This window comes from Amphiura filiformis, chromosome 20, assembly GCF_039555335.1.
Source record: "Amphiura filiformis chromosome 20, Afil_fr2py, whole genome shotgun sequence".
NCBI lineage: Eukaryota > Metazoa > Echinodermata > Ophiuroidea > Amphilepidida > Amphiuridae > Amphiura > Amphiura filiformis.
Window position 1 is genome coordinate 53802157 of NC_092647.1, and position 22378 is coordinate 53824534.

General features: G+C 37.3%; 1 protein-coding gene across 1 annotated transcript; it reads right to left on the reverse strand.

Annotated features, from left to right (window-relative positions):
* Positions 1-1245: 1245 nt before the first annotated feature.
* Positions 1246-20593, reverse strand: LOC140142007 (uncharacterized). Its single transcript, XM_072163909.1, has 8 exons — positions 20541-20593; positions 10185-10499; positions 9912-10082; positions 9306-9434; positions 8714-8851; positions 7944-8237; positions 4784-5113; positions 1246-2509 (listed from the first exon to the last, which is right to left on the reverse strand). The coding sequence occupies exons 3-8, from the start codon at positions 10033-10035 to the stop codon at positions 2025-2027; spliced, it is 1500 nt and encodes a 499-aa protein (XP_072020010.1). The 5' UTR covers positions 10036-10082; positions 10185-10499; positions 20541-20593; the 3' UTR covers positions 1246-2024.
* Between the last annotated feature and the right edge of the window lie 1785 nt (positions 20594-22378).

The window sequence follows — 22378 nt, forward strand, 5'->3', positions numbered from 1 at the left end:
TTATATATAAAACAAAGTATAATAAAATTTTGTCACACACATTACAGGTATTATCAAATCATTTGCTGAACCAGAACAACACAAAAAATTCCTCAAATCCCAAAATTTAAAATCTACGCAGTCCGCACTGTGGAGTAGGCCCTATGAGATTTTATCAAATTGTGCTATAGGTCTACATAATTGTTTATCATCTTGTGCTGCGATTAGATAGAATGCTTAATCATGCTTCTACACAAAATATCTGATAATCCCGTTCATTGTATTTTTTAAAGTAGTATTAAAACCAGCATATTTCGGGAGAAACAATTTGAGTAATTTTAGGTCCCTTAAAAATAAAATGAATTAAAAACAAAACATCACACACAGTCATAATCCTTCCTGCATTCCTATCCCGTACCTGTTAGATCATTCATGATTATTTGCTTAATCTCTGTCCTGAGCTAAAGTCCCATTCAGTGATCCCAGCGAAAGTGTAAAAAAATAAATTTGTTTATGAATTGCTTAAGGGATCTAAAATGAACGTTTATTGCGTTTCGACAGTATTTTTTGTGGGACATGAGAGCACCTCGGACCTATCGAATTGCATTCTGAATACGAAGCATGTCTTTCTGATATCAAATAATTTTCATTTTTGAAAATCACAATATAATACAAATTTTATGACAAATTATAAAAATTTGATATTTTTCAAATTTTGATATATAACAGTCCTCGAAGTAAATTATATAAATCTAATGATATATTCTTAAAGTGTATATAGCAGGAGGAAAAGCCGACGGTCAATTGAAAATTTTGACCTTTCATATTGAAGATATGGATTTTTTTCCCAAAAAGACCTAATTTTTTTTGGTGTTTTGGGGAAAAAATCCATATCTTCAATACGAAAGGTCAAAATTTTCAATTGATCGTCGGCTTTTCATCCCACCTACATACACTTTAAGTATAAATCATCAGATTTATAAAGTTTACTTCAAGTACTGTTAAATATCAAAATATCAATTTTTAATGATTTGCCATAAAATGTGTATTAAATTGCGAATTTCAAAAAATCAAAATTATTTGATATCAGAATGACATTCTTCGTATTCAGAATGCAATTCGATATGTCTGATGTGCTCTGATGTCCTAAAATAAATACTGTCCAAACGTTCATACCCCAGCCCTTAAGGGGTGTGAACGTTTGGACAGCACAGTGGAGCGGCCGTGCGTGAGTATTCGAGGACTGGAGGATCGAGTCTAACATGACAACGCACGGCTTCTTCATGATGCTGTAACATCGGCTTTCAAGTAACAGGCAGAGTCCAGTTAGCATGATTAGATTAGTTGGAAGAAGGGTCACCCTCGGAAATATACTTATAACCAACGTTACTAGATCAGAAAACATGCGTAGAAAAAAGATAAAACTATGTTTAAAATATTCAAAAAGTATCCCCAGGGGTCAAATTTCATACAACAGGGTTGAACAGGGGTCAAATTTCATACAAAATTAACCAGAATTTGTCAAAAACCACGCCAAAGTATTCCTCTGGTCATAACAATTAACGATTCAGAAAAAGCATAGTTTGACCTATCTGCGACATGCCGTTCTATAAGTTATATGCAAAAAATTTAACCTCGTGTCACTTAGGGACTCTTTTTGAATTTTTTCAACATAGCTTATCTTTTTCTGTTTGTTTCCTGATCTAGAAACGTTGATTAGGGGGCTAGCATTTTCTTCGGAAGGGGGGGGTCCCAAATATACAGGGGGTCATAAATTTCTGGAAAAGAAAAATAGAGGGGTCATAAAATGTTTGATGACCAAAATGTAAGGAGTCACAAGATGACCACAGATAGTGTGTTCATTTTATTCAATACAATTTTAGCCTGTTTAAGGGGTATGGGGGGGGGTCCTAAATTTGTTGTTGACGAAATAGGGGGGGTCGCAATTTTATTGACGCTGAATTTGGTACCCCCTCCCTCCTTCCGAAGAAAATGCCAGCCTCCTTCCGAGGGTACATGCTGGCCCTTCTTCCAACTCAACTAAATTATCTGTTTGCTGGTACTTGATACTCATCTGATTTGGCCACCACTGCATCGTAAGATGGTGGTGGTGGAAGACTGGGATCTTCAATTGTAGAGGCATCATAGATATCTGGATTATATGGCGGGAAATTTGAATTTACAATACCACCATCTGAGTTGGTAGGTGTACTATCTGTTATAGCCACATCATACGATGGCAACACATCTGGCATTTCAACGTCCGAGTCTTCTTCCTGTTGTGCTGTCCCAACGCTCCCTGATACTGTATTTGGTTGTGAAGAAGTTGTATTTGTATTTGGCGAACTTAATTGTTTACCGCAAAATGTTACTAGAAACGTTTCTCCAAAGGTGACATGACGATTATGGGTTATACGTAATTGTTTTTGTCGATGCAATAAATATACGAATGTAAGAAATGACAACACACCGAAAGCAATTAGAAGATTAGTACCTGTATTATTTCCTTCGTCGTGTTGGTCATGCACAGCTGAAAGAAACAAAATATAATTATTAGTCCTCATCCTAAACAGGAATTTCATTATTGGACATTGGCATTATTTCGAGGGCTTAAAACCCGAACCACATATGATTTGAAATTACTTGGTACTCTAGGTCGGTAAACATGAGTAAGATTTAATCTTTCCCTAAGAGAAGTCCTTTTCAGAGGGCTGCGCTTTCGGAACTCTAGCGAGTGTCATCTTCAGAGCAACTAAATAAACACGATGATGCACCTTATACTAAGAGAACTGTCAATAAGGCATGTCAAAGTAATTGACATAAAGTGTCAAGAGGGGGATATCAAAATGATTGACAGGAAGTGTCAATAAGTAAAAAAAGGAGAACTTCCTGTGTGGAGAACAAACAGGCTAATTAACTTGGTCACAGGTCCTTTTGAATAATATATTCCATTCAGGAGGAATGTCCACTCCTTTGTTCCTATTGAAATTGTCTGGAGTGGAATGGACATGCCAATCTTCCAAGAACTTTCTTTCAGACCACTTGGTTGGTGTTTATGCTAAAGTCAAGAATTCTCCGCGTTGCGACATTTCCGCGAAAATCGCGGAATTCGGAGGTAAAGCGGAAAACGCATTTCTGAGAAAAAAATATAAAAAAATAAGCAAAAATGACCTACAAAAAGAAAAAAATACAATTGAAAAGAAATAAATAAAATACTAAGTGAAATGGGTCTTCAAAATTCATCAAAATAAAGTAAAATCCGTCATAGATTTACCGTAAAACGCCTGAGTCCTACCTCCCATTGCAGCCATGATACCCAATCACCCATCCCAACTTTGCAACATCGCAATGATCGTCACATTGGCCGGGCTTCAAACATGCTGCAATGCGTCATTTTAACAGCTCGAGTATATATTTATTATATCAGAAATGTGCTAAAATTACAAAGCGGAGAAAAGCGGAATTTAGCATTTGTAAAGCAGAAAATTCTTGGCTTTAGTTTATGCCCACAATCTTGGTATTGCCCCAGTCAATGTTGTGTTGGTTTTGCGGCTTTTGCCACACATGCTCAGCGACTGCTGATTTTTATGTGTTGCCAGAGTCAGTGTCTCTTTGGTGTTCACTAGTTCTCTTCTTCAAAGTTCTGCCAGTTTCACCAATGTAAACTTGGTCACAAGATCCACAAGGAATAGAATAGATAGCTCCTGTCTGGAGATCCTTGGGAATAGGGTCCTTGGGGTGTACAAGTTGCTGTTTTAGATTATTAGTCGTTTTGAAGTAAACGCAAAGGTTGTTTCTTCCGAAGAACTTTGCATATAGCTTCAGAGGTCCCAGCTACGTACAGCAAGATGACTGTAGCATTAGGCCTAGGTTCGTCAGTCGTGTCAGTCCTGGCAGGTCGGGATGTAAAGTCATGGACAAACTTCGAAGGGTACTTGTTGAGCTTCAAAACTTGTCGGATGTGAGTCTTCTCATGGCGTTTCTCCTCACTGTTTGACGAAACATTGTCAGCTCTTTGGAACAGTGATCGCAGCACTGAACGTTTGGTTCTGGATGGTGCGAGTCAAAGCTAAGATACTGGTCAGTGGAGTTTTCTTCCTGTAGACGGTAGTATCAAATGAAAGGTCAGGCTTTCTCTTAACGAGAATGTCAAGGAAAGCAAGCTGGTCATTAGTCTCCTCTTCATAAGTGAATTTGACAACACCCTTACAAAAAATTGTTGAGGTGGGTCAGAAAAGACGCTATATATTCGCGTTCGATAACACAAAATGTGTCATCAACATAGCGTTTCCAAATCCGAGGTGGATTAGGAGCGGTCAGAAGAGCTTCCTGTTCCCTGTTCAAGACTCCATAAACATATCAGCCACCGGTGGGGAGATAGGGATGCCATCGTCAGGCCATCAGTTTGAAGGTATAGGTCCTCTTCAAACATGAAGTAAGCATTGTTCAAACAAAACTCCAACATGCGTCTAATGTCAGAAATGTGGAGTGAAACTAAAGCTGGGTCATCTTTTAGTCGGTCCATGGTGAAACTAATAGCTTCTTTCACACGAATGGATGTGAATAAGGAGTATACATCAAAAGATACTAGCATCTCAGTGTCTATGAGGGTCACAGTCTTCGAGGGTTTGAGAACCACCTATGTCCACGTTATATATGTTACTCCATTCGGCAACAAAATGGGCGGTTAATTATGCCCTACATAATACATGAAAGTGACTTTGGGGTATGCATGGTCACGTGTGTCTACTTTAAGTTACGAATAAATATGGAAAGTTAGTGTGATCTAAGGTTTTAAACTTACCACGATCCCAATTATTGCATTTCACAGCCACATCATCAGCATGTGAACAATCGTGATTATACAGTCCCCAATGACTACACTCAAACAAATCGTTTTCGTCTCCCCTGCAGTCTACATAATTCAGCAGTATGCTCCCGTCACCTTGTCCATAAGTTGCGTCGGTATAGAATTCCTCAGCCCCCTGATAACCAAGCATTTTGCAAGCTACATGAGAATCCGTCAAGTCCCAGCCATGACCGCAAATTGACGACCATGATCCTGAGTCATATAGCTCTACACGACCAGTGTATGAATTATCTCCTCCTACCAGACGTATCGTCGACGTACCACCTGCAATTTGAATTACGAAGTGTTTTGTATGAAATAGTATCATAAAGTTCATCTACATTAGATTCCTGGAAGCGGTAAGAGTACATTAGCTACAACATTGTGTACAGTCAGTTGTACAGTGTGGTGTTTTGTATGAAATAGTATCATAAAGTTCATCTACATTAGATTCCTGAAGGCGGTAAGAGTACATTAGCTACAACGTACAGTCAGCTGTACAATGTGGGGTTTTGTATGAAATAGAATCATAAAGTTCTTTTACGTGATATTCCTGGAAGCGGTAAGAGTACATTAGTTACAACATTGTGTACAGTCAGCTGCACAGTGTGGTGTTATGTGAAATAGTATCATAAAGTTCTTGTACGTGATATTCCTGGAGGCGGTAAGAGTACATTAGTTACAACATTGTGTACAGTCAGCTGTACAGTGTTGTGTTTTGTATGAAATAGTATCATAAAGATCTTTAACGTGATATTCCTGGAGGCGGTAAGAGTACATTAGCTACAACATTGTGTACAGTCAGCTGTACAGTGTGGTGTTGTGTATGATATAGGATCATTAAGTTCTTTTACGTGATATTCCTGGAAGCGGTAAGAGTACATTAGCTACAACATTGTGTACAGTCAGCTGTACAGTCTGGTGCTGTGTATGATATAGTATCATAAAGTTCTTTTACGTGATATTCCTGGAGGCGGTAAGAGTACATTAGTTAAAACATTGTGTACAGTCAGTTGTACAGTGTGGTGTTTTGTATGAAATAGTATCATAAAGTTCATCTACATTAGATTCCTGGAGGCGGTAAGAGTACATTAGCTACAACGTACAGTCAGCTGTACAATGTGGGGTTTTGTATGAAATAGAATCATAAAGTTCTTTTACGTGATATTCCTGGAAGCGGTAAGAGTACATTAGTTACAACATTGTGCACAGTCAGTTGTACAGTGTGGTGTTGTGTATGATATAGGATCATAAAGTTCTTTTACGTGATATTCCTGGAGGCGGTAAGAGTACATTAGTTAAAACATTGTGTACAGTCAGCTGTACAGTGTGGTGTTGTGTATGAAATAGAATCATAAAGTTCTTTTACATGAGATTCCTGGAAGCGGTAAGATTACATTAGCTACAACATTGTGTACAGTAAGCTGTACAGTGTGGTGTTGTGTATGAAATAGGATCATAAAGTTCTTTTACATGATATTCCTGGAAGCGGTAAGAGTACATTAGTTACAACATTGTGTACAGTCAGCTGTACAGTGTGGTGTTGTGTATGATATAGGATCATAAAGTTCTTTTACGTGATATTCCTGGAGGCGGTAAGAGTACATTAGTTAAAACATTGTGTACAGTCAGCTGTACAGTGTGGTGTTGTGTATGAAATAGTATCATAAAGTTCTTTTACATGAGATTCCTGGAAGCGGTAAGAGTACATTAGTTAAAACATTGTGTACAGTCAGCTGTACAGTGTGGTGTTGTGTATGAAATAGAATCATAAAGTTCTTTTACGTGATATTCCTGGAAGCGGTAAGAGTACATTAGTTACAACATTGTGTACAGTCAGCTGTACAGTGTGGTGTTGTGTATGAAATAGTATCATAAAGTTCTTTTACATGAGATTCCTGGAAGCGGTAAGAGTACATTAGTTAAAACATTGTGTACAGTCAGCTGTACAGTGTGGTGTTGTGTATGAAATAGAATCATAAAGTTCTTTTACATGATATTCCTGGAAGCGGTAAGAGTACATTAGCTACAACATTGTGTACAGTAAGCTGTACAGTGTGGTGTTTTGTATGAAATAGTATCATAAAGTTCTTTTACATGAGATTCCTGGAAGCGGTAAGATTACATTAGTTACAACATTGTGTACAGTCAGCTGTACAATGTGGGGTTTTGTATGAAATAGGATCATAAAGTTCTTTTACATGAGATTCCTGGAAGCGGTAAGATTACATTATCTACAACATTGTGTACAGTCAGCTGTACAGTGTGGTGTTTTGTATGAAATAGTATCATAAAGTTCTTTTACATGATATTCCTGGAAGCGGTAAGAGTACATTAGCTACAACATTGTGTACAGTAAGCTGTACAGTGTGGTGTTTTGTATGAAATAGTATCATAAAGTTCTTTTACATGAGATTCCTGGAAGCGGTAAGATTACATTAGTTACAACATTGTGTACAGTCAGCTGTACAATGTGGGGTTTTGTATGAAATAGGATCATAAAGTTCTTTTACATGAGATTCCTGGAAGCGGTAAGATTACATTAGTTACAACATTGTGTACAGTCAGCTGTACAATGTGGGGTTTTGTATGAAATAGGATCATAAAGTTCTTTTACATGATATTCCTGGAAGCGGTAAGATTACATTATCTACAACATTGTGCACAGTCAGCTGTACAGTGTGGTGTTGTGTATGATATAGGATCATAAAGTTCTTTTACGTGATATTCCTGGAAGCGGTAAGAGTACATTAGCTACAACATTGTGTACAGTCAGCTGCACAGTGTGGTGTTGTGTATGAAATAGGATCATAAAATTTTTGATGTGATATTTCTGGAAGCGGTAAGAGTACACTAGTTACAACATTGTGTACAGTGTGGTATTTGGTATTAAATAACGGAGTTTTTAAAAAAGATTCCTAATGTTCTTATGAGTACATTGGCGGAATGTAATGTTTTAAATTAAATATGATGAGGTTTTTTATACGTGCAGTGTTATGTGTTGTATGAAATAACATCACAAATGGATCTTATATAGCATTTCTGGATGTGATAAGAGTACACTTTCTTATATCTGTCATTTTGTGGTAATACAAAATTATGCAATGGAACTCACCCAAATCATATACCGAATTACGCCAGCCTGCTCCACAATACTGTCTCCCATTCCCATTGCATTGATGACTGCAGTCGCTTTCTGACACTTGTCCGTGTCTCCCGTAGTCGTCATATTCACTTCCACAAAAACATTGATATGTGTACTGCAAACTAGCATATCTTTGATCACCAAAAGAACGACAATGTGCCCAGCATTTTTCTAAAGTCATCTCTTCATGGTCTTCAGTTAAATGATTGGGTAGTGCCCGATCACCTGCATCTATGTAACACCCAAGGTAGATTGGTGTAGGTACTGTGTGCAAACAAATATTGTCGTAAATAAGCGTATAATAATTCAATATATACCTCAAACCTTACACGTTCCTCAATCATTATGCAATAATTGTGAAATGCAAAGTAATATAACAAATAATTTCCACAACACTTTTTTTAGAATATAATTTATGTCGGCATTTATGCTTCGGAGCTGCCTTTAAAGATACATACCATAGAAAATTGTAAAAAAAAATCAGAAATTGAGTTTTAGTGTTTAGTAGATGTGATATCCTACTCCAAATACAACCACTAACTTTAAGAAGGATAGGAACGAATGAAAGTGTTACAATTCCCGAGAAATGTTTACGTCTTGCCATGCGTAAGTGTACGACGTATATACAATACATTTTAGATGAAGACAAGCCTGTGTTTACCCACTGAATAAGTAGGCCTACCAAATTCGATCTACAGACCACTGGAACAGGGCATGACTTAAAACAATCATTTACTCACTGTAATTACAAATTGTCCAATTTCCAGTACTCCCAAATCCAGTAGATATTCCTAAATAATTGAATTGAAATTCATCCGGGTTGAATTGATGCGACATGATCGGTTCTTCACCAACCAAACCAACTTGTACGTAGCCATCTAGAAAATAAAGAAAAGGGCGGCATAAGAAAGTTGCACGGACAATCTTGTGGTCGGGAACAAGTTTTGACTATTACAAGAAGGTGGTACATTAATTAAAGGTTAAGGGCATATCATATCATACTAGCAGTCGCAGCTTGCGATTTATAGCAGCGTGCAAGCGTCGGAACGTCAAAGTTGCTTTATTGTCAACTGGCTTGCGACTTGACACTCGGGCATGCTATGACCTCTGTATATATTGGCGGTCGCTCAGAAGCGACAGAAGTGACGTCATAAAAAAACCCGCTACGCTCCGACCGATTGCTTAGTATGAGATGCCCTTAAATCACGTCTACCTCCGGAATTCCATGGAATAAATCACACCATACCACACAAACATCCAACTCCTCCTACCCAACACAGACTCCCGCACACCCCACACGATACCCCCATCAATACCACACACTCACAGTACCTGTAAATGAAATATTGAAGTGTCTGTCTTCATCTGGTGAGAGTAGATTTGGTGTTGATTCATGTGTCTGATCTCCACATTGCTGGCAGTCGCGAATAGCAGACTCTTGATTGCTCCATCCACCCAATACTAAAATAAAAGAAACGAAAATGCGCGATTTTAGTCTAATAAGTTTACTTTGTAAAATAGTTAGAACTACATTTATATAAAACATAGGTAGGGCGTATGCTTTCCTTAAGGAGAATTTTAAAATAGGGTGTAAAAATCGAGAATGATAATTTATATTGAAACATCATGATATTGAAGCACATGATTGTGCTCAAATTATTAGACGGTATAGCCTCCTATATTTGAAATAAATCCGACGAAAAGATGAAAACGTTCGAAAGTGAGCAGATGACAGAACTCTCTCTCATTGGATTCTCATGGTTGTGGACTAGTGATTCGAGTACCCGGGAGTGATATGATATGTTGCCGATGATCAGACGATCTGTATATCTTCGCCGCCTGTTTTTGCCATACTCTGGGTTATAATTATGATTAGACGTGTAGATTTTATAGACTCTTTTCCATAATCCTCTTCGTATTTCGTCTTTTAAAACGTACCTATTTCCACAATTTTGGGCGAGTCCTCTTGATCATATGGTTGTCTAGCTAATGCAACATGAACATCATTGTTGGCGCGAACTTTGAAGGTGATAGAATCGGCATGGCTCGGTATCTTTGGCATGTACGTGTAATTATATGTCGTTGTCGTGTGGAACTGCTTGCATTGTCCTGTAAAATAAAATTAACGTTTCATGAAATCAATAAAATTTGAGATGAAAATGTAGTTATTGCGTAATACATTTTCGTCGAAACAATAAGTTTAGTACATACCCTCTATGCAACTGTAGCTGATTTCAAGGTATTTCTCAGTGCCTTGACCATGTTGACAGGGATCACCAAACACATCATTACTAGCCTGTAGGCCTACTTCACACGCATGTTTCCCATTGCATAGATTTTGGACAACTTGCAGTGACTCCCGCAGTGACTTTGTAGCAGCGCAGTTTGTTGTGTAGACAGTGTCGGTAGGACAATCTATATCTTGCCGATCGTATTCAACTGATGTTACATAAATAAATCGTCCTTCTTCGCATTCTAGATGGAATGTATCGTGTCCGCAAATATAATCATTGTGTCGCGTTTCACCTGCAGGAAAATAATATACAGAATTGATGCAGTCAGGTTTGTAGTAATAAAGGTTTGTACCCGTGTTTGTAAATACAAAGAATATGCAAATGAGGTCATTAACATTAATGAATGTCTAAATAACACGACACAAACTATAGAGTACACAAGGTAACTACTAATTACCCCCCCAAGTATTTTACTGTTGTGAATCGCGATGAAGTTGAACCTAAAACCACCGGTAGTTATCAGTTGAAGAGGTCTGAAGAAAAAAGTTTTAAGGAGTTTTTGAGTACAATTTCATCTATTATTATGTTTTGTTGAATCCAAGTGTGTAAAAATATTGGATCCAAAACATAATATATAATGATAAAATTGGATGCTTTACGCCCAATATTTATTGGTCTCGCTATGAGTTACGTCTCGTCCAATATTTTAAAACTCATATAGGTCGACCAATAAATATGGGCTCAATCGACCCAATTTTATATCAGAATTTTACCATGCAACTGATTTTGTGGGTATCTTGGCGGCGAGTTTAGCAGTAGGGCCTAGGCCTACTCTTTTCGAGTACACTGAGAGATTTTTCCGCTTTCTGGTATTTTGATACTCTACAATCGAGATACTCGCGAATCGCACCCGGCTGTGAAAATACACCCTTTTTACTAGTTTCTAGTTTTGTTTTATTTACTAATTTTTTTTACATATGCAACTTGAAATAAATTATAAGTGCTCCTGACCAACTACAGACCCTGTGTTATCATGGTTATTTGGCATGTTCAGAGATTATTACCACAGTGGATTAATACCAATCAAATAATCCGCCCACAGAAATATATCACAACGCACATTATAGGAATTTGAATAATTGAATATTTGAACATAGAATAAAGATTATGATTAAACAACGTCTGAACACAAAAATATTTATTTGTCTTGGCTCACTGGCATGCTGGCTGAATATGTATATGGTCGAATCCAACCAAAAGTGTCCACGGGCCAAAAATAAAAGTCCGAAATAAAAATGTCTCCACAATTTTTCCTTTTGCCCATTGATTGATGACATATTGGCCTTATAGGAACCAAAAGTGCCATTACTAATCTTGAAAAATAAATCCAGGACGTGTGATAGTAAATGTGATATCAAAACCCAATGTTACCTACGAATACCACTAGGATGCTTTCACTATCGCAATACTAATCAACCTAAAACAAATGGAATATTCCCATTAACGCTTTTTTCGTGTAATGTATACCACAGGGTGTCAGGAAAATGCTAGCTCAACCAGAAAATATTTGTTTTTATTTTTATAACGCGATCAATATGATCTTAGTCACTTTATGCTAGTTTATTTTTGAAAATGAAGTTTAGGTCAGTTTCTGTATTTTATTTATCAAATGAGTATGAATCAATTTACACATTGTATAAGAACGAGTAGGATATATGTTTTCAAGAATATTAGGAATTATAAGCATACACTAACGCTTTATACAATGAAATGGTGAACAAACCCGGGTATTCGTAGGTAACATGAGCGATTTAACAATATCTATATTGAGTTTAGAGGTTTAAAGTTTGCTATTATGGTAATGAATTAATAAAATGGTAGTTTTTGGATCTCTTTCAGATGGTACGTCCAAATGAATAAATGCTATTACCTTAAATCAAAATTTTTTGATGCTTTTAGCAAGATTTTGACCACTTCATTTTGATATACAAGTAGTTAATCAGCAATTTTACATAATAAATAATTGTTGAATGAATCCGTATATGGTAATAATAGTGTCCTGGGGTACCGCTTAAAGTTTTTGACAATTAATTACCAGTGGTAGCGACACTTCATTACACATGTCATGTATTATGCTGTATTCGTAAGTAACATTTCAGTATTTGTAGGTAAGAATTAGACTTTTGGTGGATATCCCAATCAAAACTTCATTTTATAAAGCACTTTGAATGTATCATTTTCTTTATGTGCGTTTATTGATACTTTAGACCCTATCATGTATTAATAATGTCGGTTCACAGCGGTTGAAAGAGTATTGAAGTAAGAAACAAAGGCACTAAAGTGACTTTAATTTGCTTAATTGCACACAACTCGCTTAAAACCGTTATTGCAGACTTGTGAAGTCCACCTTGGAGTCAGTTACGTCTTGTGGCCTTTCGTTTGAGGGCAACTACAATTAGCTTTATACCAGGGTCCAACATTATGTTGTCTAGATCATGAGGGAACAGTCGTTTTTCCATGGTATTCGTAGGTAACCTTAGCGAAAACGTCAAAAGTTACCTTCGAATAAATCAATTTGGACACAAATTACTCAGAAACCAGAAGGTCGGTAAACATTTAAAATGAAGCACGCATGACAGTTGACAAATCCAAGTATTTATCCCCTTCTAATCTTCTTTGAATCTGATTTTTCTTTTAAATGAGCAGACCGTCGTCTATTTCAGTACATATTTTTCAACAATTAAGCCGTATTCAGTTGTGCATGGTGGGCATGTATGTGAATTCGCAACTTTCATTGACATATGATTTGATAGCAAACATACAGGCTTTCGTTATGTACCAATATGGGCATTGGCATGAATGGCGGTGTTTCACAATACTGTCATGATGTCAAATTGTATTCGTAGGTAACATTCGGTTACCGAAATTTACCTACGAATACTTGCTTTATTGTTGACATCTCAGAAATATTTAAACGCAGGCTATTGAAACTTGGTAGAAATAAAGAGTGTATTACCCTGCACCTATTGCTTAACTATTGTTTACTATTCTCTCACTTTGTGGAAATGACACAGCTTTTAACATGTATTCGGAGGTAATGCATATTTTTTACCAAACCTACCTTTGTGCCATTTAGAATTTCTGGCAGCTAAACACAATAATAAAGATGCCTGAATGCAATGCATTTCAGTATTGGACATATCAAAGCTTGTATCAATTGCGCATTTATTAGTGATTTCCATTTTTAAAGATATATCTAGTGCTATGAAAAATTGTATTCGTAGGTAATGTAAAAAATACCACTCAAAAAATGATCACAAAAAAATCATAATTATGTACAAATATGTGAAAAATTGAACAGGCAATCTTTGAATACACGCCTTTCAGGAAATCAATTTAGATTCAATCCAATGACTTCTTTTCATAACTGATTTAGACGTTTTTAAAAATACTTTAAGAAATATTTGGAAAAAATGGGTAAAAATAGCATGTTTTGGGGTCTCTGTGTCTAAGTTTTTCACAGAAGGGGTCTTATTATATATGGCGCGAAGCGTATGATCAAGGCGAATAAACGCAATACAAAAATGAATGCCAATTGATTAATACTTTTAAGTTATGGCCCTGAACATGCCGTGTACACTTTTCGTTGGATTCGACCATATGCTTATAGCTCTTTTCTGTGTGTTTCGGTTGTTTCGGGAATTCCCTCCAAAAAGTACACACAGTATAAAAATGCAATGAAATTATACACAATATTATTATATATGCATTAAATTCATATCTATCAATCAGTACTAAATTTTCAAAATAATACTAAATTCCTATGTTTGAAAAGTCGGAACCTGAGATTATTATAGTCGAGGGCATTGTTTTTCTGGAAAGTAAATACATGGGTTGCCAAAACAATTTGTTTTACGCTGTTTTACGCCTATACATGTATATACTAGCCTCGGATACTAGCAAGTAATATTTACGATACGATATGTTCGTATGCCAGTTTGTTGTCGCGCCAAGATTTTCTACTGAAATTAGTTTGATTTTCGCCTTGTAAACTTAACTACTGTATGTTTGTAGGACCAGGACAACACCTGACTGTGTCATTTTATGATTTATGGTGTCACTTTCCTGCATTTTGGAGACATTTTCTGTGTTTGAACCTACATCAATTTCAACTGATCTCAACACACAGTACAGATCTGACCAGTTGTCTATTTTACTACTGGTCAATATAATCCTTCTCAAGTAGCAGTTTTGATTTTAGTGTTTTCACACTTGACTCTCACCCATGGCTAGCTTGCTTTGGTTAATCATCTTATTTTGTACAGTAACTGTGAACTATACTGTCAACATGCCACCTCTAAGCTACTGTAGAGAAGAACTTATGCAGTTAAAGCCTAAAACTGGGACAAGAGTACCAATTGATGTGTACAAAACTATCAGAGAACTTGATATTTGCAGTGTAAAACCAACTAAAAGAGGTCACCGCTCCTTTTTGAAACAACAACAGCCAATTTTTACTGTTATAAGTAACAGACGAGTATGCACCGGGCTCTCAACTGAACGTGGTGTCAACTTTTCAAATCTCAAAACATTTCAAAATCATGACTTAGCCCCTACAAAACTCAATGTCTGTCTTTGGAATGTGCAATCCTTAAGAAACAAGGATGTCTTATTCACTGATTATATATTGGAACATGACATCGATGTCATGCTTGTTACTGAATCATGGCTTAAAGCAGATGAACATGGACAATGTACTCCACCTGGATACGAGTTTTTACATATTCCGCGTCCAGCAGGGGCTGGATATGGTGGGATCGCGGTTGTGTTCAAAACTCAACTGAACATTTGTCTTAGAAGTAATCAGTTGCAAACAACATACTTTGAGTCTGCCTGCTTAACCGACAGTTCTTGTCAACTGAATCTAGTTGTCATTTACAGACCTCCACCTTCGAGTGTGAATCATTTCAAGATTTCAGATTTTCTCAATGAATTTGACAGCTTTCTGGACGATATTGTATTATTACCCGGTAAACTTCTTCTCGCTGGCGATATGAATGTCCACTGGGATGAGCAACAAAAGCCAGATGTTAGACAGTATATTAACATCATCTCTTCGGCAAATCTTGTGCAGCATATAAACTTGCCAACTCATAGGTCTGGACACATCCTTGACCATGTGTTGACCTACAAGGATGACGATCTTTTCGTGGACTATGAGGTTCATGAGAACATAATCACATGGCATCATTGTGTTAACTCAAATTGAACCTGAAGAAACCAGCTCCAAAACGTATTACTAAATCATTCCGGAACTACAAGAACATTGATTCTGATCAGTTCTCAGCCGCTCTTAGTGACCAATTAAATCCTGTTCCTGAGAGCAATGTAAATGAACTGTTGAACTGGTACTGTTCAGTTTCTAGTGATGTCCTTGACAAATTTGCTCCAGCGGAGATCCGCATGTGTACAGTAAGAAATCATCAGCCCTGGTATGATGATGAAGTTCATGCCACACGACGTGAAAGACATCGTGCTGAACGGAAATGGCGGCATACACGCTCTGAAGATGATCGCGATAAATATGTATCTGCCAATAAAGCTGTTAGTGACTCCATCACAAAAGCAAAGAAATCATATTATGCTGACAAACTTGCTGACGCAAACACCAAAACCGTCTTTCAAGTTGTGAATTCACTTCTGAATAACCAAAACAAACATTTGCCCACCTTTGATGATCCTAAAGATCTTGCCACACGATTTACTAGATTCTTCACGAACAAGATCAGTGACATTCGCGATAATCTGGATAAGAATCCAGACAAGCTTGATGTTTCACAGTTCATTGATAATTGCCCAGCAAACTGCGGCCCTCTCACTGGATTTGTTGAAATGACTTGTGACGAAGTTTGCAAAGTGATAACTGCTTCATCAAATGCGTCTTGTTTTCTAGACTCACATCCAACTTGGCTACTTAAGCAACACATTGACCAACATCTACCTGCAATCACTGCGATTGTTAACAAATCCCTCTGTTCGGGTATTTTTCCATCTGCCGCTCACAATGCTATTGTGACACCGCTCATCAAGAAGCCTTCATTGGATAAAGAGATACTGAAGAACTACCGCCCTGTGAGCAACCTGAGTTATGTTGCTAAAGTTATAGAGAAGTGTGTTGCTACCCAACTTGTTGAGCATCTCAACTCAAACAATCTTACTGATCCATTGCAGTCAGCGTACCGCGCTCAGCACAGTACGGAGACTGCTATGATCAAAGTACTGTCTGACATTACATCTGATATTGACTCAAGACGGGTTGTTTTTGTTGTACTTCTCGACATGAGTGCAGCTTTTGATACTGTTGACCACAAAATACTACTGGACCGTCTTGAACAGAGCTATGCAATCACTGGTACTGCCAAAGCATGGTTTGAGTCTTATCTTAAAGGCTGGGCTTCGAAGGTGTGTATATCTGGCTCGTTATCAGAACCTGTCACTCTCAGTTATGGTGTGCCACAAGGGTCAGTGCTTGGCCCTCTTTTGTTTACTTGTTATTCCAACCCCGTTAGAAATTGTGCGCTCGTACCAATTAAGATATCACATCTATGCTGATGACTGCCAGATTTACGCATCTTTTGATCCTCGCATTCCTAAAGATATGGAAAACACTCTCATCAATATAACAAACTGTATCGCTGAAATCAGGAGATGGCTGTCAGCAAATTACCTTAAACTCAATGACTCAAAATCCGAGTTTTTCATCACTGGATCTAACTACAACTTAAAACTTGTTGATACTAACAACACCGAACTTGTCATTGGTGGCTCAAGTATCAAGCTCTCCCCTGTCATCCGGAATCTTGGCTGTTTTCTTGACGTAAACTTATCCCTCACGGCTCACGTCAACAATCTTCGCAAGACAATCCTGTTCCACATCAAAAATCTCTGGCATAAACGTAGATTCATTGACAAAGAAACATGTCACCATGCAGTTCGTGCTCTAGTTATTTCCAGGCTGGACTATTGTAATGCTGTCTTCACTTTACTATCTGCCAGGGATAAGGATCGTTTACAGCGACTGCAAAATAATGCTGCACGTCTTGTGTTTGCGGTTGGACGTCGAGTCGAAGCTAAACCACTTATTCATAAACTGCACTGGCTGCCTGTTGAGCAGAGAATTCTGTTCAAAGTCCTTTTGTATGTATACAAGGCTTTTAACAACTTAGCTCCTAAGTACATCGCTGAACAATTTACTGTTTATGTTCCATCCCGGCCCCTTCGATCAGCCATGGACACAAATCGGCTTGTGATACCAATGTCTGAATTGGTCACTGTTGGTGATCGAAGTTTCAAGGTTGTCGCTGCAAATGCCTGGAACTCTTTGCCGAGACAACTGCGGACTGCTGGATCTACAGAAATTTTCAAGGGAAATCTTAAGACTTTTCTATTTTAAGAACTTTGTAATTCATTTATTTGTTGTAAACGCTATGGTACCTTGTGAATAGCGTCCTAAATACCTGTTTGTTGTTGTTGTTGTTGTTGTTGTTGTTGTTGTTGTTGTTGTTGTTGTTGTTGTTGTTGTTGTTGTTGTTGTTCGATATAGTGCTAGAAAAGTATTTACTGTCTGTTCAATTAGCTTAGATTCTTGAATTTTTAAGATATTTGAAAAAATAAAAAAATGCTGCCAAAGTCATCAAAGAAAAGTGTTAGCACAGCCTATAGACCCAACGTGATTTATACTTTTCAAATTCCCAAGTTCAATTTAAAACACGATTTCTTTTCAATTTTGCCTCATTTTAGGCAGTTACTTGGGTCCACCCAAAGGGTTCGCTACCTTTTTACAAATCGATTGGGACGGTCCATTCTCAACTTAGGGCATAGACCCTATCCAATATAGCAAAACAACCAGTTCACCAATCTGTCCTGTCATAGAGGCCTTGCATGTGACGTATCATCCCGTAAATATGGCGGACTACTCAAATGCATTCAACAAAAGCATGATTGCAATTAGACCCTCCCTCGGGTCCATGGAGAACGACTGGTAATGTAGATTACATAGCATTAAAAATCAACCCATCGGAATCAGCGCTCAATGGACTTTCGCGTTCACTTATAATATGAGTATATTTCTATATTGCTGCATGGTTGACTGTGGTGGGTGTAATTAGTGGCGCCGATTTGTGGATGAAGAGGAATGGGGTTTTGGCATTGAAGAAAATAAGGGGGGGGGGGGTTACAGGACTTTTCATATTTTTTTCATAGGGCATTATGTAATTATTTATTGTTACATTATCCAGAGATGGAACCGAACCGAGACTGGGGGCCAGTCTAGATTGCAATCTACCGTGACAGTTCGTCTCACACACATAACCCTGCACTACGATCAAGTAGGTTGATGACAACATTTGATTGAATGAACTGCACTCCGCCATAACTACGGTGAAGGACACCGGTTCAAATCCTTTGTTTGGAGCCAGTCGATAAAATGATGCAGGGCCTCTATTGTTATACCGTTCCGGTTATTGGATAGGTTCTATAGGTGATGATGGTCCACCGGTTTTTGTTACACGAAATTATATGGCGCGATTACGTTTTATGCATAACATTATTCTGAGCATTATTTTTTCCTAAACATTTTTTTCCATCTTATTTCAACTGGTTTACAATGTAAATTGAGTTTTGTTTAATACCATCATTCCTTCCCAAGAATATCAGCATTCGCTTGACATTTTAATTTTTGATTATTTTGAATAATATTTTCTTGTACAAAAGTTCTTTTGTCCTTCTCATAGTTTGTATTCAACAAACAAAACGAAATAACTAATTGAAAATAAATGTGTAGTTTTATAATAGGCCTAAATGCCTACACCTTCTCAGATCCATTCGCAAAATAAATTCGCAAAGTAAATAAATAAATAAATAAATAAATAAATAAGTAAATAGGTAACTAACTAACTAACTAACTAACTAACTAACTAACTAACTAACTAACTAACTAACTAACTAACTAACTAACTAACTAACTAACTAACTAACTAACTAACTAACTAACTAACTAACTAACTAACTAACTAACTAACTAACTAACTTAACTAACTAACTAACTAACTAACTAGAGTCAACAGGCGCTGAATACAAGCCGCAATTTGACCCCTATAACTTGACCCCTGGGTTACGGATGGGGTCAACTGCTCTTGCATTGTGCTTAGGATGTCATAAGAAATATTCCTGGTCAATTTCAGCTTAATCGGAACTTATACATGGATTTTGATTTTTTTAAATTTTTGATTGACCTTTTGACCCCCTTAATGACCTTTGACCTCAATGAAAAAAAAACCTTATGTACACCGACAAAATGCATTGTTCCAATTTTAATTAAAAAATTCTATCATGTTCAGTTGTTGAGATAAAAATTCTTGAAGTTATTTAGCTAAAAACAGAAAGTGACCCCTTAATGACCTTTGACCCCCAAAATAAAAATACCATGCATACATCAAGTAGCACTGATTCATGTATGATGGTTATATTACTCTGGTCTGTTTACATTTTGAGATAAAAATCTTTTGAACATTTTGGTTTTGACCGGAAGTAACCCCTTAATGACCTTTGACCCCAAAACTGTAGGCATCCTAAAGACCCTGGCTAGTAGAGATGCATGTGTGCTAATGGCGACTCTCTGCTATGTAATTGGTAAAGACAGTGATTTTTGAATATTTTTTAGACTTTGACCGGAAATGACCCCTTAATGACCTTTGACCCCTTATCTGAGCACACCCTATAGACACCGACTAAAGTCGAGTCACATGATATAACCATGTCCTCATCGCATGAAATTTGTGGAAGGAGTAGCATTTTTTGTGAAATCAACATTTTTGGCCATAAGGTCAAGGTCAAAGGTCACAGTCAGGTCAAAGTCAAATGTAAGGTTTGGCCTAGCGGATGGTCGAATAAATACTCAGCGCATTGTGACATATCGTCCGGCGTCCCCATTACTCTAAATGGATTGATTCAAAAAAGTTTATGGTACCCGACGTTCTACGGCTTGTTTTGAAAATATCGCGGGAAAAGACCAAAATTGAAAAGAAATGAGGTTTTAAATTGAACTTTAGAATTTGAAAAGTATAAATCACGTTAGGTCTAAGGCTGTGCTAACACTTTTCTTTGATGACTTTGACCGCAATTTTGTATTTTTTCAAATATCTTAAACATTCAAGAATCTAAGCTAATTGAACAGACAGTGTATTTATTTGGACACATGGACGTCTATATAGTATAGGCCTACATGTCAGGTACGTACGTAGCATTACGAATACGAAAGCTTATTATAAATTACCTTTAACATCATGTAATAGTGTCCCAAAAAAGCACCAGAAAATGTGTGTAGAACAAAAATATCGCGGGAAAAGACCAAAATTGAAAAGAAATGAGGTTTTAAATTGAACTTTAGAATTTGAAAAGTATAAATCACGTTAGGTCTAAAGCTGTGCTAACACTTTTCTTTGATGACTTTGACCGCAATTTTGTATTTTTTCAAATATCTTAAACATTCAAGAATCTAAGCTAATTGACCAGACAGTAGGGGAAAGTGGGGTAATGCCGGACTGTGGGGAATCCCGGACACGTCGATTGCAGCTAAACGGAGAAGGGTGGCACTATTATACTACCTTAGGGTATTAGCTACCTCAAGGTGTACCTCACGTGTACTACTACCAGCGCTTTGGGTCTCGTCTTTCTTTGTGAAAATTACGAAAAAACAGAAATTGTCATTTTGACTTTTTATCTGAACAGTGATTTATTAGCTGGGTGACAGTTAAAGCGACAAGGGACACAGATTAAGTATGGCTGAAAATTATGTTTGATACTTGATTGTTAGCTGGATGTATGAGTTCTGGTATCTTAAAAATGGATTAGTAGAACAAGCACTGAAAAAATAAATCGAGACCGTGAGGGTTAATCCCGGACACACATGCGTCTCTATACAGATGGGGTAATGCCGGACACTTGTTATTTCGAAAATATAGACAACAACAACAGCCCCCATAGTTGCATGCTTGAGGTAACAGAAGTACCTAATACATTCAGGGGATTATCATCCTACTCCACTTTCCCTCTTAGCAACAATCATGTGTCCGGGATTACCCCGGCCGTGTCCGGCATTACCCCATCATTTTTTTTTTCATTTTGTTTTTAATTATAACTTATTAACTATAGATGTTGAGTTATTAAAAACTGGTTACTAGTTAGAACATTACTCCTACTTTGCATTGATATGATTTTCACTGATGAACTTTATTTAATCTTGCACCTGTGTAGCCTTAACGAAAGGTGCCGGGGATTACCCCACTTTCCCCTAGTGTGTATTTATTTGGACACATGGACGTCTATATAGTATAGGCCTACATGTCAGGTACGTACATAGCATTACGAATACGAAAGCTTATTATAAATTACCTTTAACATCATGTAATAGTGTCCCAAAAAGCACCAGAAAATGTGTGTAGAACAAAAAATACTTGCAGAAATTCTGTAGGCTGATCTGATGGTAAAATACATCTTTGTACACGACCAATATTAAATGATTGGTTCAGTTCTCTGGTTACACCTTAAGGTGATATACCAATAGCTCATGTATGTATCTGTTGCGGCCGGTTATGCGGAAATGACAAACTGACCAACAGCACTGAGGACACCACCATACTGTATTTATCGAATAGGCCTATCGAATAAAAGTAACACGAGTCCATTTTATCTGACCTTGGATACAACAAAAGCGTCACGGTACGCATCGATTCTCTTGAATTGACTGGTGACGTCATATTATATGCGGTCATGCTTGTTATGGTTGCAGTATTTTCTTATGAAGTTATGGCTACTTTAATATTTGACAGTTTTGGGTAAAAATTGGAAATAAAAGCCCGGGAATAAAAGTCACAAAAAACACATTATTAACCAAAATATCTCAGCCCACGTCACTTTTCTGGCGATTAATTCTAACCCGGCTGGCACCTTTGTCAAAAATGTTGCACGGCCCCATATCACAGCGTCATAATCCCATAATCCCTATATCTTCGTGTCAAAAATTGCCATAATAGTACGGCGAATCCTCTCGGGTTTTTTTTCAAAAGCTACGCATGGCGATTTTGTTCGAGATAGGCCGAGTGACTAAGGCTA